At 36.0% G+C, this 19877-nt stretch overlaps 1 protein-coding gene across 1 annotated transcript in view; it reads right to left on the bottom strand.

Annotated features, from left to right (window-relative positions):
• Positions 1-19877, bottom strand: part of CNTNAP2 (contactin associated protein 2) — a 1125334-nt gene that overhangs the window by 430714 nt on the left and 674743 nt on the right. The window contains exon 10 of the mRNA XM_068674838.1: positions 11612-11783. Within this exon, the coding sequence (XP_068530939.1) occupies positions 11612-11783 (172 nt within the window). The remainder of the gene's footprint in view (positions 1-11611; positions 11784-19877) is intronic.

Raw genomic sequence — 19877 nt, forward strand, 5'->3', positions numbered from 1 at the left:
CTTACACTATGGGTTTGAAAACCCTTCTTCCGTTTTTGCACCAATGAAAAAGTGTTGCATTTAATTGGCACTGGCACATTGTGTTTCTTACGCACCAGCACTGTTTCTAAAATATGAACATATAAGTTGAGTCTTTTGTTGAAAAAAACAAAAATTGCTGCCAATGTAAAATGTAAAGGCACCATATGTATGTTTGTCTTAGCAATCAGTGTGTAGAAAGTCAGTATGGTATTCTGTCTCTCTCCCTTGACTCAAAGCTAACAACAGACAATCTAAACAGTCTTTCCCTCCCTTTGTCTAGTTCACACTGATACTGTTTTCTGAATAGATATGCCATATATGGCAAAACCAGGTACATTCAGCAGGGTCCAACTTACAGGTGGAAGTTGGCCTGTAAGATACTTTTGTAAGGCTGCTACATTTTTGAGAGGACAATTTATTGGGCAACTAATAGAGGGCAACTAATTAGGCAATTGACAAAGCCTGACCAGACAGATATTTCTGTCTGGATACACAAGTAATCAGAGACAGAATTAGAACTGGATGCTTTCATCACAATGAACTGAGAGGAAAAGGAGAAGGAGCTGATTTCATGCAGTCATACATGCCTACTCTGCTGCCAATTTAAAAATGGATCCCCAACCTGTTTTCCACAGCAGGTATAGTTGAAGACCACACTCAGACCTTCACTTGAACAATTAGGGATGTAGGTGGAATTTCAGAGGTGCTGAACAATTGCACTTCTACTGGCCTCTGCTTCACTGAATGTTATCTAATGAATAAATCTGTTTATTTTTTCACGTCTTGCCTTACAGGAGGATACAATGATAAGCACATCAGAAATGTTGACATACTTAGAAATCTTAATATTGCTGGCTACAGAAAAGCGTAAAACAGGTAAGATGAATCTGTTATCTTCAGTGTGCTAGTAGCAGAAATGGATTTGAAAGAATCACAGAATAGTTAATGGTTATCCCCGTGTCCAGGTGGCTTTTGAAGGTCTCCAAAGAGGGAGACTCTGCAATATCTTAAGGGCAACCTGTGCCAGTGCTCAGTCTCCAGCACTAAAGAAGTGCTTCCTGATGTTTAGACAGAACATCCTTTTTCATAGTGTTCACAGCTTCTTGTCCTGTCACTGGGCACCACTGAAAAGAGCCTGGCCCTGGCTTCTTTGCAACCTCCCTTGAGGTGTTAAGATAATAAGATGATAAGATCCCCCCTGAGTCTTCTCTTCTTCCAGAATTCAGTACAGTACACTGGGTGCAGCCTCACAAAAACTGAGTAGCGTTGAAGGATCACCTCCCTTGACCTGCTGGTGATACTTTGCCTAATGCAGCCAAGTATACTGATAGCAAGTTGATCACCTTTTTTTTGTTGTTAAGTAGTACTTTATTGTCCTGCAAAACACACATCAGTGTCTGGGAGAACTGTAAGATTTAATGTGGAATAATATTTTCTCAGTGGATAGAGATTAATTTTTGAAAGAGTCTAATCACTAGCAAAGTCTCACTACCAACAGAAATTCAGAAATAATAGCGTAAGTCCTACTTTTTGAGAAAACGAAGAAGAAGAGATGCAGAACCATATTAAGCCTGAAGCACATATCTAGACATTATTGTTATTATTATGTATTTTTCAGCGATTTCTGTTATTACTGTTATTTTTCCAAGCTTTAAAGATTAACCTATTTCAAAACTACTATTAGTCTATTAAAGTTATAACTCAACTTCTTTAGAGTGTAAACAGTGCAAATATTCTGAATGAAAAAGAGATTTCAATTAACTATTTTAAAAATTACGATTATTCCTGAAAAAAAAAAAAAAAAAAAAAAAAGAATTTAATTTCTGCAGGAACTCTACAGCAAGCCAATTTCTGCTAAAGTCAAACCTCATCCACAAATAGCTAGGTGTCCTTATTTCTACCAGTGTTTTTTGCAACTACTTTGAAGATTTTATTGCTTGCCTGTATGAACAAGAGATGGATCTAGTATTTATACTAAACAATGCACTTAGTAAAAATTATTACTACAGAAATCTACTTCCAGATTATTGAATGGTTATTCTATGGTTTTAACAACATCCCTTGTAATGGATCTGGAGAAATTCCAGCAATCCACCTGGTTGCCCTTCTGTTTTAATTGCACATACCTCTAAGGAACTGGTTGAATTATGGTTTGATATCAAATTACAAAGTTAGACTTTCGGACTTATAACTGGTCAAAATCAAACCTGTGCATATAAATATATAAACAATGTTTACAACTGTTTTGCTTCTAGTCTGAAAATATTTAAAGTAGAAGGAATCATATTCATATTTGAGAAACCCATTATTTTATATTCATAAATGAAAGTGAGAGAGTGGCACAATTCTGGTCTTATCTGAAAGCTGAAAACAATAGTAACAAGAACAGTCCTTGAAGCAACGCCCTGATTTTTTTCCTCGGTCATATGACAACCCATTTTTATTTACTTTGAGAATGATCTTATAATAATGGATAATCATGAAGAATTCTGTTGAATTCTGTTCATTCAACAGAAGGATATCTTAATCACCTAAAAAATAAGCAATCTGCATAACACAATCTTTGAGTTGATGAGAAGTGCTAACTGATGAACTATTTGATAGCGTCTTCAAACATTTTGGCTTCAAAAGTGAGTTGAGTAACTAGGGAGTTAATGTTTCAAAGGTATTTTTATGGGATCAATTCAGTATTTACCATCTAGTCCTGTGAGAGCGTAAATTTCATGTCAAAAAGAGAGCTTTAAAGAGAGAACTTTGTAGATGTTTGCTCAGTGCTTACATCTTTCCCACAGGAAAATAAAAATAAAATAATAATTAAGCATAAATATAACACAAGCTGCACATACAAGCAAGTCCCCTGAGTGAAGTACTGTATTTAAGAGAAAACAAGAAGTGAATTCCCACACAGAGCTTTTGGTTATGACCTTTATAAATTATAGATTATTCAATTTCATTAAACTGCTCCCACACCAGTGATGTGTTAGCATATGGCAAAAAAAAAAAAAAAAAAAAAAAAAAAAAAGCAGAGGTTCTGCCAAAACAGCTTTTAATATCATTTAAATGAAATTTTAAAACATTGCCACTGTTGACAAACTTCTTTTCAAATCCTTGTCCTTCTGATTTTACCAGATTACTAAATGTAGGTAAGTATGTAAGTGTGTGCCTGTGAGAGTAACCACTTCTCTCTCCTGTACAGATAAAAATCCACAATGCAGAGTATCCAGAGTGTGTCTGGGCAATGCATTGACTTACAGCCATGCAGACTGAAGCAGGTTGTCAGATTTGAAGCTGTGAGGGGTAGACAATAAAGTTTGCCCAGTCGTGCCTATGGGTAAGTTGAACAGGAATTAAGAATGAAGAAGCGTAAGTGGGTTTGATCAGCAGGCAATCTCAAATGCTTCTGAATCAATTGGACAGTCTCGTGTGTCAGCTCAGGGATTGTAATATCTATGATGTGCATGAGATGAGAATGCATGATCATCTACTTCTCCTTCCAGGCATGATAATGATAATTATGATTATCAGTGTTAGTGATGATTCAGTCTCCTTCTGGGTATGACTACCTGGAGAGATCCAGAAAGAGTTGTTATATCATAATGATCCTGCTCTGGGTAGGACTTCTAAAGTAATGACTCTAGATTTTTCAAGTGGAGGAACCATCTACGACTCCCTTGACTCAGCCCAGGATTAGCATCAATCTTTTATTCTCTGTCTGAATTGCACCAACAAGAGCTTTTAAATTGAGCTCCTTTTTGTTAACACATATACATGTTCTGGGATCTAAAAAGCCTCTGTAAGAATTGGTGTGCATTTTTCTTGTAAGTATGGGACCTGCACAAAGCAAAGGAGAGAAAAATACATATATAGAGAGACATATGTGTGTATACATATATATATATATATATTTTTTTTTTTTTCTATAATTTGTCTTTTCTCATCAGGTTTGCCATCTACCATCTCCATCTGGAGCTACCTTTGACCACTCAAAAAAATAGTAAGCATTAGATCAGCTTGTCCAGAAATCTGTTTTACAGCCTCCCCTTCTTCTTCAGTAATATGCCTAAGTGTTAACAAAGCCTTTACCTAATGCTAAGGCTTAGCTTTTGTTTTAGTAAGAACAGGCATTTATAATGGACAAAGTATTTACTTCCTCTAAAAAACTATTTCATTAGCATGCATTTTTCATAATATAAAGTTTTTTGTTGTTGTTTGTTTGTTTGTTTGTTCTCCCCCCTGGAGATTTTATCTATGATAAATACAAAACAAGGAACAACTGAAGATTTTGGATATTTCCAAATGTTTAGGCATCCAGCTGCAAGATAATGTATAAGCCATACAGTTACTTAAAAGGTTCTGATCTGAATGCGATTGTTGATTTTGACTTGTGGAATATAATTTAAAGAGCATAAAGAAGAAGAAAAAAAAAAGCATGCACATAAAAACATAATAAAGGCATAATTATAACAAGTGTTCAAACCATTTGCAGTTCAAACTATTCTAATTTGGTAACAGAGCAGCTGATTACAGTGTTATTTAACAGACTGGGTCATTAGTCATACTGTTCCACACAAGGAACCTCACATGCTATGAATCCTTCTGTCCCTACAGTCCTACTCTATCCCTTGTTGCTGCTTTTCAAGTGGGAGCCTCCATTATCTAATCAGCATCATTTTGTCTTGGAGATTTTAAGCTCCATCATCCAGAATTTGAAGGGGACTATAGTCCTAGTTCTAAAGTGATTATAGTCCTCATAGAGAGCTACAGAAAAGAAAGTAAATATCTTATTTCTCTTTCTCCTTCTTTCTGTTCCCTATCTGTAGATAGAACTGTAGAGGAGCACTTGTATCCACTTCACATGTTGGCTTTCTGCACATACATTATTTCTTGCTTTACTGTTCATCTCTAAGAAACTGAAAACTTCTCATTTTCCTTTCTTTATCTTCTCTAGTCCTAAATATATCCTTTTCAGTTCCCCAAATGCCCTTGTTCTGTGTTCTTCAAGTGCACCTTTTACTTCCAAGATGTCCTCAACCTGTTCTAGGATGTGCTGATCAATGTGTTTTATTTCTTACAAGAAAATTTTAAAAGACCACAAATTACTTCTCATTGCAATAACTTTTTTTTTTTTTTAATCTCATAAAGCTTTATGGAAGAGGAAATTGTTCTTCACACAGCTCTTGTGATTATCTTACTTAATATGAAATGTATATTTCTTGCCTTCATTCCTCTTTAAAACACTGGCAAATGGCAGTTTCATCACTATATGCTCCAGTCAAAGGTTAAAGTGGATGTGTTTGTCCTTGTTCAAAGACCATTCCATACAGCTTGTTTGGCAGGCTCAGGAAAAAGCAAGAGAAATCAACCCAAGCAGGGAAACATTATGAAAACACTGCTCTTTTCACACCTTATTCCACAGAGTTAATACACATTCCACATTTACTCTAACAGGCAATGCATCATGTCTACCTGTCTGCCTTATTTTAGAACTAGCAACTGTTGTAGGTCAATGATTCTTCCTTCTGTTTCAGATTCTTAAATTAACATTTTTTCCCCTTTAAGCAGGTAAGAACTAAATGTATTCCATTGACCTATCCTCAGACTGATTGTGATAATGACGAATCCTGAATCTGTGGAAAAAAAAAAAACAATCCCTAAGTATGACTGATTTGAAGTGATAAAACCAACTCTTATGACTAGCCTGTAAGCCAAAAAGATAATTTTAAAAATCTGCATGTTATGCTCTCTTGAGGAACTCCTGTCTGACTAAGGACAACTAGAAGGTCCAACCTTTTGTTTGTTGAGTATACCAAAGTGCTGCATGCAGTAAAAAAAAAAAAAAAAAAAAAAAAGAGGAAAACTAAGATATACTGTAAAAAAAAAGGTAATTAAATCACTCCTATTTTGCGTATGTTTCTGTAGAGCCAGTAACATCCAGATACCTACTGACCTGTGTTAAATAATATGGCAGTTGTCACACTGTGATATTTGGATGGCACATCATCACTGAACTGGCAGAGATAGTGGGAGAACATTGAGGATGGGCAGAAGCTTAAAGCCCAAGTAAATAACCAGAAATGAAGAATGTTAAGACTATTTGAAATGATCATTTTCAATTTCCCCACAAATCCCTGTTTTGCCGACAGTTCCATTGAGGCCATTTTTTTGCATTAGTATGCTTGCTGTGTTTTGTTACTTAAAGGAATTATTTCTAATTTTGACTGGCAATCACATAATATAGAAAAACATGTCTGTAAGGGATTCGAGCAGAATGCTGGCATTCTGTCATAATGTATCACCACAGCAGGTGAGCAATAATCATCCAGAAATGTACTGCCACACATTTCTGGTTACTTACATTAATTCTTTAATGTGAACTTACAGAAAATCTGCATCTAATTCATCTCACTGTAATACAGAGTGAATCACATAGTTCACACATTCATACAACATTGGAAGCAGCTACATGAAAATTCTTGGTACTGAACTTGTTTTTCTATTTCTGTTATTTCTCATCCTATGGTACGCTGACAGATTTTCTTTAAAGTTGGCATATGTTCTGCATAATCTATGGCAACAGATTGGACACTATATTTTGAAACCATTTTAGTGTCTTCTCATCATGATCCTGTGATAAAACCCCATAATTTTAGCCACAACCAAGTCAGGCGAGCTTAAGTATTCTCTGAGGCTGCTGGGATAAATTAGTTGTGAATAATAATTCCTGTTCAATGTCCTGTGCTAAAATCCTGAAGTACAACTGTACCATCTGGACTGTAACAACAACTCAGTTTGTTAATGATAAGTAAAGGAGGTGTACAGGGACCTGTGGTTTCACAAGCAGTACAGCATGTTGATCACTGTGACAACAATACAACTTTCATTGCTAATACAATTATAGTTAATTAAGATACAAAAGCTGGGATGATTATTTATTCTCGGTAGTATTATAAGTGCCTGTTATTGCTACCTATATATACCTGTGTGTCATGACATTATAAGAACTTTGACTACCTGTAAAAAGAGAATGTTCCTTAGCTTTGGTGTTCCCTGTTAATATGATCTCAATTTGTGGGTCTAGATGCAATAACAAAATGCCTAGGTGAGGAAGGGAAGACTGAGGATAAAAAGAAACATTCAATATATCTATTTCCCAAGTATAAGTGCAACGCTAATATGACTGTTCTCTAATATCTTTAAAATACTGGAACTTAACTGCAATGGTGTGGGCATTCAGCTGGCAGAATGTGGGACCATTCAGCAGTTACCTCCAGGCTGATGTGACACAAGAACTCACCACACTGAGTACCTTTCAACATGTCCTTACAGAGAAAATTGTTCCCTCCTTGCTATCCATTCTGGCTAATGATGAAAAATGCCATCATTCACAACTTCACATTTTTTCCTCCAACCAAATGGCTGAAGTATGCAGTAAGAATAATTCAGTGTGACAGCTTATCTTTTTGCCCAGTGGGGTTCTTCACTGAAGTGTGGCTATGAAAGCAATTTCCATGTTGATGAAGACTGAAGCCTTTATGATTCAGAGTGAAACATGTAAAAAATAAAGCCAGAGGATCCAAGTATCACAGGCACAAGTATCCTCCTGTTTCAAAGGAAATGAAATTAAGCTAATATATAGCACACATGGTGCTTGGCCAAATATAGAAATGTTATACGTAGTGACATATTGTGCCAGAAGTGCTTGTAAAATCTTATTTGCAGATCTCACTAAGACAGCCATGAAAATCCAGTCAGATCTAAAAGCCTGACGTTATTGCTTCCTAGTAGAACTGTTTATTTTAAAGTGCAAACTACAAAGAAATAAATTTGATCATGGGAGAACAACAAACTAGATGGCTTCTCAATCTTAAAAAGAAAAATCTAGTATGCTATTCTAATTTCCAATGATTATACAATTGTTACTCTGCTTGCAACACAATCTGTTAGTGCTTAGAAAGCATACATGTAAGACATATTTTTACTTTATAGGGTTTATATAAATTTGTTATAATTCATGTGTTTACTATTTACATATAATTATATATATATTATGTATTTTTATACATGATGTATTTAATATATATAAAGGTCAATATCAGGGTCCAAGGTGGCAGAAGAGAGAGGAGGAGTGAAGATATCTCTTCTTATTTAATAAATACATATCCAAAATTATGTTGTATTACAGTGCATAATAAAACACAAAAATTTTTGCTATATAAAAGAAATCCAATTTAAATACATGTTAAATATATAAAATACGTTAATAGTTCAATACATTGTAATGTATTTCATATAATATACAGCATGTAGTATTGTATTATATAAAATATTTAAATGTATTATATAAGTAAATATGTATCTTATAAATAGCAATTTCTACATGAAGTTCACTTCAAAAGTGAATTGCTTGGCATTTAGGAAGCTTTAAGTTATATTTTTCAAAAATGCATTGTATTGGTTTGATTCTAATTAACTTACATTATGAATTAATTGTAATTACATTGTAATACATTATAAAAGCCTAATTCTGATTAAGTTCAAATAATGGAATTACATCTGACAGACACTGGCATAAGTGGGATCAATACAAACTGTCTCATAAGCTCAGATAAGGAAGAGCAGAGACTTAATCAGATATATCTCCCAACTTTTTTTTTTTTTTCCCAAAAAATATTCAAAATAAAACTAATCAATTCAAACTAACAACTTCTAACAACAGTGGGCCTTTCTAGCATCACTAGTATTGGTAAGAGACAGAGCAAATTTTTCCCTGTGACAGCAGTCCTTCGCTTACGTCTTTTTGCTATGACTTCAACTCTCAACTTATCCAGGAGAAGCAGCTGTCTAACATGGCCTGACATGACAGAACAAATTACTGCTACTCCACAATGCACAATCCTTAACACTGATATTACTAAAATTGTTTACTGGATCTCAGTGGGATGAAGCTTTAAAGTTAATTTTCTTCTTAGCAACCTGTATGGAGCTGTGTTCTGTAGCTGTGGCTAAAACAGTGTTTGCAATACACCAGTATTTTCGCTGTTTAACAAGGCTTGCGTAGCATCAAGGCTTTCTCTCGAAGAATAGAGAACTCTACCATTTCATGGTCACTCTGCCCAAGGCAGTGCCAACCACCATATCTCCCACCAATCCTCTCCTCCTCTGTTTGTGAACAGGTCTAGCAGGGCACCCCCTTTAGTAGGCTCACTATCAAGCTGAGTCAGGAAGCTGTCTTCCACACACTCCAAAAACCTCTTAGACTTCTTCCTCAGGGCTGCATTGTATTTCCAGCATATACCCAGGAAGCTGAAATCCCCTATGAGAACAAGTGCTGGAGATTGCATGATTTCTGCCAGATACTTGTAAAATTTCTCATCCATCTCTTTATCCTGCTTTGGTGGTTTAGCCACTGGTTACCAGTGGCATTCCCCAGGGGTTGGTGTTAGGGACTATCTTTATTGTCTTTAATGTCTTTATTGATGATTAGGATGAAGGAATAGAGTGCACCCTCATTAAGTCTGTAGACAACATGAAGGTGGGGGGAAGTGTTGATCTTCTGGAGGGTAGAAAGGCCTTGCAGAGGGACATGGACAGGCTGAATCAATTGTCAGAGGCCAATAGGATGAGGTTCAACATGGCTAAGTGCCAGGTCCTGCATTTGGGGCACAACAACCCCATGCAACACAACAAACTTGGGGCAGAGTGGCTGGAAAGTTGTGCAGAGGAAAAGAATCTGGAGGTATTGGTTGATGCTCATCTGAACATGAGTTGGCAGTGTGCCCAGGTGGCCAAGAAAGCCAACGGCATCCTGGCTTGCATCAGGAATAGCACAGCCAGCAGGACCAGGGAGCTGATTGTCCCCCTATGCTCTGGTGAGACCACACCTCGAGCGCTGTGTTCAGTTTTGGGCCCCTCACTACAAGAAGGACATGGAGGCCCTGGACCATGTCCAGGGAAGGGGTACAAAGCTGGTGAAGGGCTTGGATCACAAGTTGTATGAGGAGCGGCCGAGGGAACTGGGGTTATTTAGTCTGAAGAAGAGGAAGCTCAGGGGAGACCTTATTGCTCTCTACAACTACCTGAAAGGAAGGTGTGGGGAGCTGGGAGTCAGACTCTTCTCGCACATAACTAGTGATAGGACAAGAGGGAATGGCCTCAAGTTGCACCACGGGAGGTTCAGGTTGGAAATTAGGAGACATTTGCTCTCAGAAAGAGTGGTTAAGCAACAGTGGTTAGGAACAGGTTGCCCGGTGAGGTGGTGGAACCACCCTCCCTGGGGGTGTTTAAGGAAAGGTCGGATATGGTGCTTAGGGACATAGTTTAGTGGGTAATACCAGTCATAAAGAGATGATTGGAGCAGATGATCTTGGAGGTTTTTTCCAACCTGAATGATTCTATGATTCCACGGGGGATGGGCAAGATTTTGGGAGGAGAAACAGCCAGGACAGCTGACCAAACTGATGAAGGAGAGATTCCATACCATATGACATCATGATCAGCAATGAAAACTCTAGGAAAGGAGAAGGAATAGGGGATTTTTCACGGTTGTGGCATTTTCTGACAATATCCAGTCACAGTTTGTGGAATCTTCATAGCTGGAGATACTCAGAATATGACTGGACATGACCCTTGGCAACCTGATGAAGCTTCAAAGTTGGCCTCACTTTTAGCAAAGGTTGGAGAACATGAACTCCAGATATTTCTTGTAACCTGAACTGTTTTAAGATTCTGTGGTCTCATAATCTTTGCTTCTTTCAAAGCAGAATTTTAAAAAGTCATTTTCAACCTCCCAGCAGACTTGCAATTGGTTTAAAACTTAGGTAATATTAATGAGAAGCCAAACTGCCTTTATTTGGGAACTGTGCCACTTCTGTGTCTTTCCTAGTATTTTTAAATTTACTTATTTATTTATTTGCCAAAGAACAAGACACTGACAATCAGGAGCAGTAAAAATCAACACAGGTTGAATAGGTAAGCTCCAAAGAAAAACTCTACCATTGTATACACTGAGAATTTCTTAATTGCTGAATTCTTTCTAAATTACTCTTCTCAGGAAGGGGTGGGGCAGGTGGGGGAGTGAGAGAGGGGGGAACAACACGGACCAAACCAAGCATTATTTTAATCAAGTTCATGCCTTTATTAAATGCACAACTGTGCAAGCATGTGCACCTATTTTAGTTCTCTGAGGAATTCAGTGGTAGCAGAAGGCACTAAAGCTGGAAAGCACAGCTTCCAGTTTCAAAAAGATTGCTGTAACCGACATATAAGAAACTGATAAAGCAGGTGTCTGTTCAGACATCTTTCTCTATTCAAGGCAGCCATTTTATTGACCTGTGCACTGAATTTCACTTACAATAGCTTTTCACCTCTTCCTCTGCCTGAGAGAGTGGATACTGGAGGTATGCCTTCCACTGTATGTTCACAACCTAAAGCCATTATCTCCAAGCATGACACCCACTGCTAAAATGGTGGGACTGCACTAAGACTATCACTGGCAGTGTCAGAGAATCCTTTTGTATAACACTGTATAATTTTGGAACATGCAGGAGGTGTATCAGTGTATCAGAGTATCAGTGATGTCTCTGCAACTTACCTGTCAATAATTGCACACATGTCAATGGTTACATTGGCAAAGCTTCCTAGCTTGCCTTGCTCTACTGCTTGCAAATCCACCAGCTGATCATCCACATGAATAAACTGCATGCATCCTTGAAATGAATGCTGAAATAGCAAGTGATCCGAGTCATTCATCTGCATAGGAAACCCTGGAGAGCAGCAGAAGAAATAGCATTATTAACTTCACATAGTGTTAATCAAGCCAGTATTTCTTCACAACAAAATACATTTCATAGATAAGAGAAAAAAAAAAAAAAGTGGGTAAGGAAATATTACACAGTTATTCAATTGCACTGCAATGTTATTGATTTAAGTCATTGGAACTGCCTGCAAGAATTTATACAGTACAGTTGATGATTCTTTCATTAATTTTTGTCCACAGAATAGAATTCTTCTGCTACCTTTCTTCTACATGTACTCCAGCCCCCTATTACTGTTTCTTGTTACTTCTCTCTTTATAAATAGACCAAGGGAATTGAAGAGGAATTAATCTCCTTGCTATACTTTAGAGATCACATTCCCCTTTCTCAGATATTTTTATGGTATGTATTCCATAAAGCGACTTTCCAGTTTGGCTTTCTTTAGAGCAAAGCTAACTGTAAAATAAATATGTCTGCTGGGAACTTCCTGCAAACTCAAAACTAGCCCTAAAATCTCCAGGCCTACTTCTGAGAAATCTGAGGACATTGTGTAGTATTTTCATTTTTGTTCTAAATGCTCTCATTTGCTCATCCCTATGAAGATAATTTATAAGAGATAAGAATGAATTAAAATCTTGACTCAGGGTAAAACTTGGGGGGACAAGATGTTTGCATGTAATTGTTTAACTTAGCGCCCTTAGAAATGAATGTGACAGTTTACCTGAGAAAAGTGTCCTAGGTATGACAATTGAGTGCCTTATCCACTATATATAAATCTTTAACAATGGACTCCCTGAAAAAGCCTCAAGAAAATCATTTAAACAGAGTGTCTAAGAGAGCAGGAAAGAGGAGAGATGGGCTATCAACAATTTGTTAGTAAAGAAGCTAAAAAGACTGAAAAATGTGTAATGGTTTTGCAGACTTCAGATAGGAACATGACTAGCCATGCAGTTCTTGACAAAGGTATAAATTTCACACACATTTATTTTGGTAGCTAAGACAAATTATACAGCTCATATTCATTCTCTCACTTTCATACCCAAACCAATGCTTTACCACCTTCTTCAATAGCATGGAAACAGCTAAATGTGAAGACAGGGGAATAACAGATTATGGAAATGATCCACGTTAAAAACAATCTGATAACAACAGTAGGAAGTAGAAGGAATGAGCATCATTTTAAATTCTGCTCTTGAATACAGTTTACAAAGTGCCACAAAAAAACATTGGATTGGCATAATGAAGAGGGCAATGAATAGAGAGCAGAAACAAGTAACTGGGGGTTGTTGGAAGATGCTGCTTAATATGGCAACTATTACTGAAAACAACAACAAAAACATACACATATATACATGTAAGTCTACCCCAGCATTTACTCAAGGCACATTTTGACTGAAAATCTTTGCCAGCATATCTATATGACTAATAATAGTGACTGAAATTTTCTAAAACAGTCTTACCCATCAGCTAATACTACTGCTGATAACTCCTAAATTTCTGACTCACTTCCGAGTTCACTGGTGGCACCACAGGATTAATCAGGGATGTTATGGTCATTAAGCAGTTACCATGCTAAAAGTTAGCTCTGACATGTATTTCAAGAAATTGTGCAAAACCCCATAGGACCAAAATTACACTATCACAGGGAGCCATGAACTACTATAAGAAAGGTAAATAATCCATTCCCACTAATACACGTCAGATGGAGAAGAAAAAGCTCCTAGGGTTGGCTAGGTAGGGTTGACTCCCATTTGGCGAGATAGTGTACAATATCTTCATCAGACCATCTATCTTCTACCAAAATTATTCTAATTCCAATGCTTGAGAATCATTAATTTGGATTGACAGAAAAATCACGTTATAAAGACAGGATTTGTATTTTCTTCCCAACATGAGCATTGGCTAATGACTTATCTGAGGAAAAGAAGATGGGAACTTCAGAAACCTGCCTCCTATTTTTTTAATTTGTTCTTTCCAGTAACTGATTAAATCAATCAATCTCAATTAATTTGAGGCTTTACAGAAAACAGAACAGAGACAGAGAAGTGAAAGATCATCCTTTGCTGTTTGGTGAGTGAAAGTACTACATTTGCATGATTCCATCATGTGCTTTCTCCATTTACACTTAAACAGATCATTCTTTCATTATATATATATATATATTTTTCCTTAACTGTCACTAGAATTACCCTATGAAAGTAGAATTACCCTTCTTGGAAGGAAGCCTGTCATCTTCTTGTTCAAAGCATTTCCACAATTCCTTTTTTGTAAATATTAAATCCAAGGTTACCAACATTGATGTAAAACCTGCACTTAGTAACTTTAATGTAAACCCAGCAAAGTCAAGGAATTGTAGAGGTATGTCTGAATGTACTGGAAGATTATCCACTGCTCTTCAAGGACTAACTATAAAATAAGCTCCAAGCCTAGAGCCACAATTCACTGTTAACACATCAAAAAGAGTATGATCCAAATAACTAAGCTGGGAATGTATGATTGGATTCAACCATTTACTACTAATATTTGATAGCATTTGAGGACTGTCCACAGAGGCATTTCAATATGGTGAGTCTCAGTTTCAGGGCATCAGAAGTATCACTTCTTCACCTACACTACTTTAGCACACAGTTATTGCTCTCTGGGACACATGCTCAGCTTTGATATTAGGTGAACCTTCAAACTGGAAAGCAGCTGCTCCTAACCTGACAACAGCCTAAATCAAGGAGAGTGATCTACACAGAGTTCTAGTCAGTTTGGGAGTAGGAATTTTGCTATATCTATCAATGGATGAAGAGTATAATTTGCTCACTCATAACTCTTTATTTACCCATCTCCTTGCTACATCCTTTGCTGTTTCAAGTCATAGTAAGGACTTGGAAGAGGATTATATTATCACTATTATTTTTACTTTAATTTATTAATATATATAATATCATAATATTGAATGTGTTATATTAAATATAATATTAATACAAGGCTATTATTTTAATATAGGATAATAAATATTTAATGTTGTACATCACCTTGCATAAATTGTGAGGCTTGGGTGTCAAGGCTTGTAAAAAATATACTGTTACTATAACAGAGAGGTAAAGCAGAGATAATTTCAGAAAACAATTCCTTAGCTATGAGGACTAGAAGACTCATGTTTTATTTTTCAACCATATGCTTTCTCCATTCTCACAAACAGCATTTTTAAACATTTTTTTTCTGCTTTAAGATTGCTGTCATAGCTTAGACAAACTCTTCAGAATAGTTAATAAATACACCGTTGTGTAAAGAGAACACCTTGTTATATTTTTATTTTTACATCTTGCTTCAACTGTAAGTTAAGGATGGCACATGGGAAAGCAAGTATATTAACTATATATGTAATAGATACATTGTTTCAGTCTATTAAGTATACCATCTAATGCCCATTAATTTTGGTGGAACCTGCACAGATACATTCTTTACACAATTCAGACAATTCCAATATGAGTCACTCGGGGCAAAGATGCATTTAAAACCTGGAAATGATCTAATGTATTGTGGTTTATTATTTCAAATATGATAATGCTTTTTCCTTCAAGATTTCCATTACAGAGACATGATTCACTTCCTGATCTTTCCTACATTGAATAAAATCTTAAATGAAGTTCTATAGGCAAGGTTGACAGTAATGCTGTCACTGGGAAGGCCAAGCAATGGATGCATGATTTGGATAACACTATATCAATTTTCTCGCTGACAAGAAAAATACATACATTACCAATCTGCTTATAAAGTGCAATTTTGATGGTTCAAAACAATTTTGATGCTTAGGACTACAAATATACCTTAAACTCAGGTAGACTGAGTTATCTTGTAATTTTGATGTCTTTCTGACTTTTTTCTAAGTCTGAATCTTACCAGTTTATTTTTTCACATTCCATCCCACAAAGAGATACATTATCCTGTAAAGTTCATACGTGGATCAAATATAAATTTTACCCAGAGTTCAAGGTTGTTTTTTTTCCACAACTTCACTCTGACATACCAATCATGAAACAGCTGAAAGTCTATATCCAGCTTCTAATCTTAATTCAAACTTGCAAACATAGTTTTAAAATCTATATTTTTGACTCATGCTAATTTCCATGTTAGAAGAATCATTCTGTTTTCTCATGGTATTTGACTCATGATATTTCCTATGTTATATAAATATTATAAAATAATTAAACAAATGATAATTGATATAATAAAATACCCACAAAGGGAAAACAGATTTTTTTTTCCAGTGCCAAGATTTATTTTGCCTATCTTCCAATTACCTAAAAAATTCTAGCAAAGAAATTATAAGAAATGAAGCCTAAGGTAGAATGTATTCAGTTTCATGGTATAATGATGAATAAGCATATAGTGAAAGTACAACATTAAACATCTTAGGCATTATCTGTTTCTGAGATCTGATATAAGAACAAAATGCTAGACTAGACTTTATAAGAGGAAATTCAAATTGTAATGGGACAGCAATGGTAATTTGTGACAAAGGAATTCTCTGGCATGGATTTAACCTGATCTACTTTAAATTTCTATCTTAAAACAGAACAACAACAAAAATGTATGTATATGTAAAGAAAAGTATGCTTTGCTAGTGCTAAATTTTGAGGCAAAAGGATGCTTATTTCTAGTAGTCTCAGGGCACACAAGCCCTCCAGGTAAAACAGGTTAGCATTAATGAAGACTCTGGTGGATTTCACAGAATATTCTCTGTACATGTATTTCATATTATGTTGGAAAAGTTTGACCAGATCTCTTAAGACTTGGCCAGCATTTTCTACTTATGATTGGACTCCTGATGTGTTTTGTCTCCTCTGGAAATCTGGTCCTCAGCCAGACCATCTCCTCTAAAAATATTTTATCACCAGCTGTCTGCTTATTAACTGGAACTAGTTCTAAAGAGCATTGAGATTTTTCAGTCTCTCTGTATATCATTCCTTAGCCCTCAGTTAGATTTTACTTCATACACTGATGCTGGGTCAATGCCTATTTGAATGGGATTGAAGTCTTTACAAAGTAGCTTCTAGCACCTCTATTGTACAAACAATACCAATTCTATATAACAATTCTCCTCTACCATGTGCCAGAGGAATATTTCCTGGAGCACACATGAGATTTATCTGTAATAATGCTATGGTTATTTGACCTAGGCATACATATAGGCCATGTAAAGCATAAAAGGCTGTCTGAACATGTTATTATATTGGTATTGTTTATAAATTGGTTCTTCAGGAAAGAAACAGACAGATAATGCAGTATGCTACATGAGAAAATGCCCAAAAGATATTCAGGTAGCAGCTGAGAAATTAGCTGTGAACAGACTATCTTTAAGCTACAACACAGCTTGCACAATTTTTATTTTATTTTTTCTTATGAAGATATTACCTGGCTAGGATGACAGATGACAAGTTAGAGAAGAAGGAAAAAAAAAAAAAAAAAAAAGACAGTAGAGGAAATACAGTAGTGAAGGCACTGACAAAGCAGAAACAAGAGCAAGGCAGACTATCCCTAATGGCACACAGGCAGAGTTACCTGAAGCACGAAGGGAAGAATAAGACTACAGTATAATCACCTCTTTTTAGGCTTTGTTGATTCAGTGCTTTTCTCTCATTGCTGTGGAACTTAGAGTGAACAACAGTATACTTTTTAGAAGAACTGTTTTGCGACACTTTTCCCAACTTCTGGTCATGGAATTCAAATGATTTAAACATATTTGGGTCTTCCAGTTACAGTTGGGAACTATCACATTTGCAACCCAAGCTTTCAGGTTGCAAGGTTTGCATTTGTTCTAAATTAACTGCAGTGGGTCCTGAGGCGTATCCCACCTTTAACTATAGCATCTTTTTCTTTTCCCTTCCAATGCACAAGGACAGGTGCTCTTCTGTTGTTGTTGTTTGTTTGTTTTTCCCTGATGTAACTACAAATACGGCATCTCTGCTATTTTCAAACCCATCTCTTGCAAGATTCATGTAGATCTCAACGTCTGGTGGACTGTACCCAAGCTCAGATACATGCACATAGCTCAACTCTGTTCTCAGATCACATGCCACCTGGACTACACTTTTCAAAGAACCCATGTATTATATCACCACTGGGATCTAATTAACTAATTGAGTAGAACACAAGCACATTTTTCATTCACACAGAATGATTTCCATCTTAATAAATACAAGGTATGTCCTAAATACTGATATTTATTTAAATGGCTCAACTTCATACCCTAGCTTAGATAACACTGCAATAGAATATAAATCATTCTTGGTAATCTAAAAAAAAAAAAAAAACACTTCTACATTCATAAAACCAACTACCTATTAGTGTTCTCAGATACAATACCTCCATGAAAAAAGACCTGTTGCAAACCAGGTATAATGTTATTTGAAAATTGCTGCTAAAGGCTTAACTTCCCTAGGAGATACCTTAATTGTTACAAATCTAAGCATATATCCATGGACACTAAGATGGAAATGAACAATGTCTTGGTGGTGGAGAACAAACATAATTATCTCATGGGACTGGTTTTACTGATTTTGTCTTTAGATGGGGAAGATAAGACTGATGTCTTTTCCTGCTTCACGACTGCATGAAATATATTGACTTCTACTCTTGTATGGCTCTCTTTGAAGTACTTTGGGATAAATGTTAGCCCAGATATTTGAGAGATGAAACAAAATACTCTTGCCTTGTGGGAAAGAAGATAAAATATTGATATCAGGTATTGTACTGTATTAAAAGCAGGAACAAAATGGAAAATGTTAATTAAAATAGTCTTAAAAATAGAGATTAGAACTAATACTTGCCCAAATCACAACAGAAATAAGTTATTATCTACTCAATAGATAGTTTTCCATCTTTTATTTGCCTCACTATTGTACTTCCCTTCTATAGGTTGGTGGCTCAGTGGTACATACTACTGGTTTTACAACATCAGCATGTATCTGGGGTCATCTAAAAAATTTGCAATGAACTGCATGGAGAACGACATTCATTGCATTCCAAGAGCATTTGAAATTTACTGATATGAGAATTATATGTTTGTTTGTTTTGTTTTTCACAAAATAATAGGAAAACAGGATCATCTTGGTATCTTGATGTCTAAAAAATGAATGAAAAGGAACATTTTATTTATTTTCTGACAACATAAATGTACTCCAAAAGACCTTATTTTGACAGGAATTAATGCAAGCAGTTACCAATTCATATTATAAAAGCAGCTTACTTTAAGCTAAAATGAAGCAGTAATGCCTCATGATGAAAACTGGGTCTTATATAAACAAGAGTTCTGCTGAGGAAAGACCAATTTTTAAAGTGGTTAAAGGCTGCATTTTTTGCTTTTTCTGCATAAACAGCTTGATCTGGCAAGTTTTTAAACACTTCCAATTCCAGTGCATGGCTGAAATCCTAAAATAGGAAATCAGCAGGACCTTTACTTGTTTTGACATAAAAACTTAAAAGCTGTCTTCCTATTCCTGTTTAGGCAAAATTCTCCTTCAGATTACTGGGAAATAAGAGCTACAACAGTGAGATTCAGTTTTTTGACATGGAACAAAGCAGTAAGTATGATCTTTATCACCAGTCCTGGCAATCAAAATTAAGTCAATCTTACACTTTACTGCATTTTTTATCTTGTTTTATTGGATATCATGGAAAATACAGAAAACCACATAATGATCAAATTACAGCAAATCTGAACATTACACTACCCATGTAATACATTCTATTTATAGGCTTTCTGTTTTATAAGAAAGAGCCCAGAATAAACATACACTAGATTTTCAAACTCACTGCAACTCTACTTCAACCAAAAATCCTTCATGAAGATAAAATGGGTTGGAAGGAACCTATAAAGGTCATTTAGTCCTACTGCCTGGCCATGGACAAAGACCTCTTTCCTTAGATAAGATTCTCCTTATCTAAAGGAGCCTCCTACAGTCTGATTTCAAACACTTCCTGGGCTAGGGAACCTACGATTCCTCTGGGCAACCTGTTTCTGTATCTCACCACCCTCATTGTGAAAAATTTCCCTATGTTATATCTAATCTAAACCTACCCTATTTCAGTTTTAAAACCGTTGCCTCTAGT

The sequence above is a fragment of the Anas acuta genome, chromosome 2, assembly GCF_963932015.1.
Source record: "Anas acuta chromosome 2, bAnaAcu1.1, whole genome shotgun sequence".
NCBI classification, from domain to species: Eukaryota; Metazoa; Chordata; class Aves; order Anseriformes; family Anatidae; genus Anas; species Anas acuta.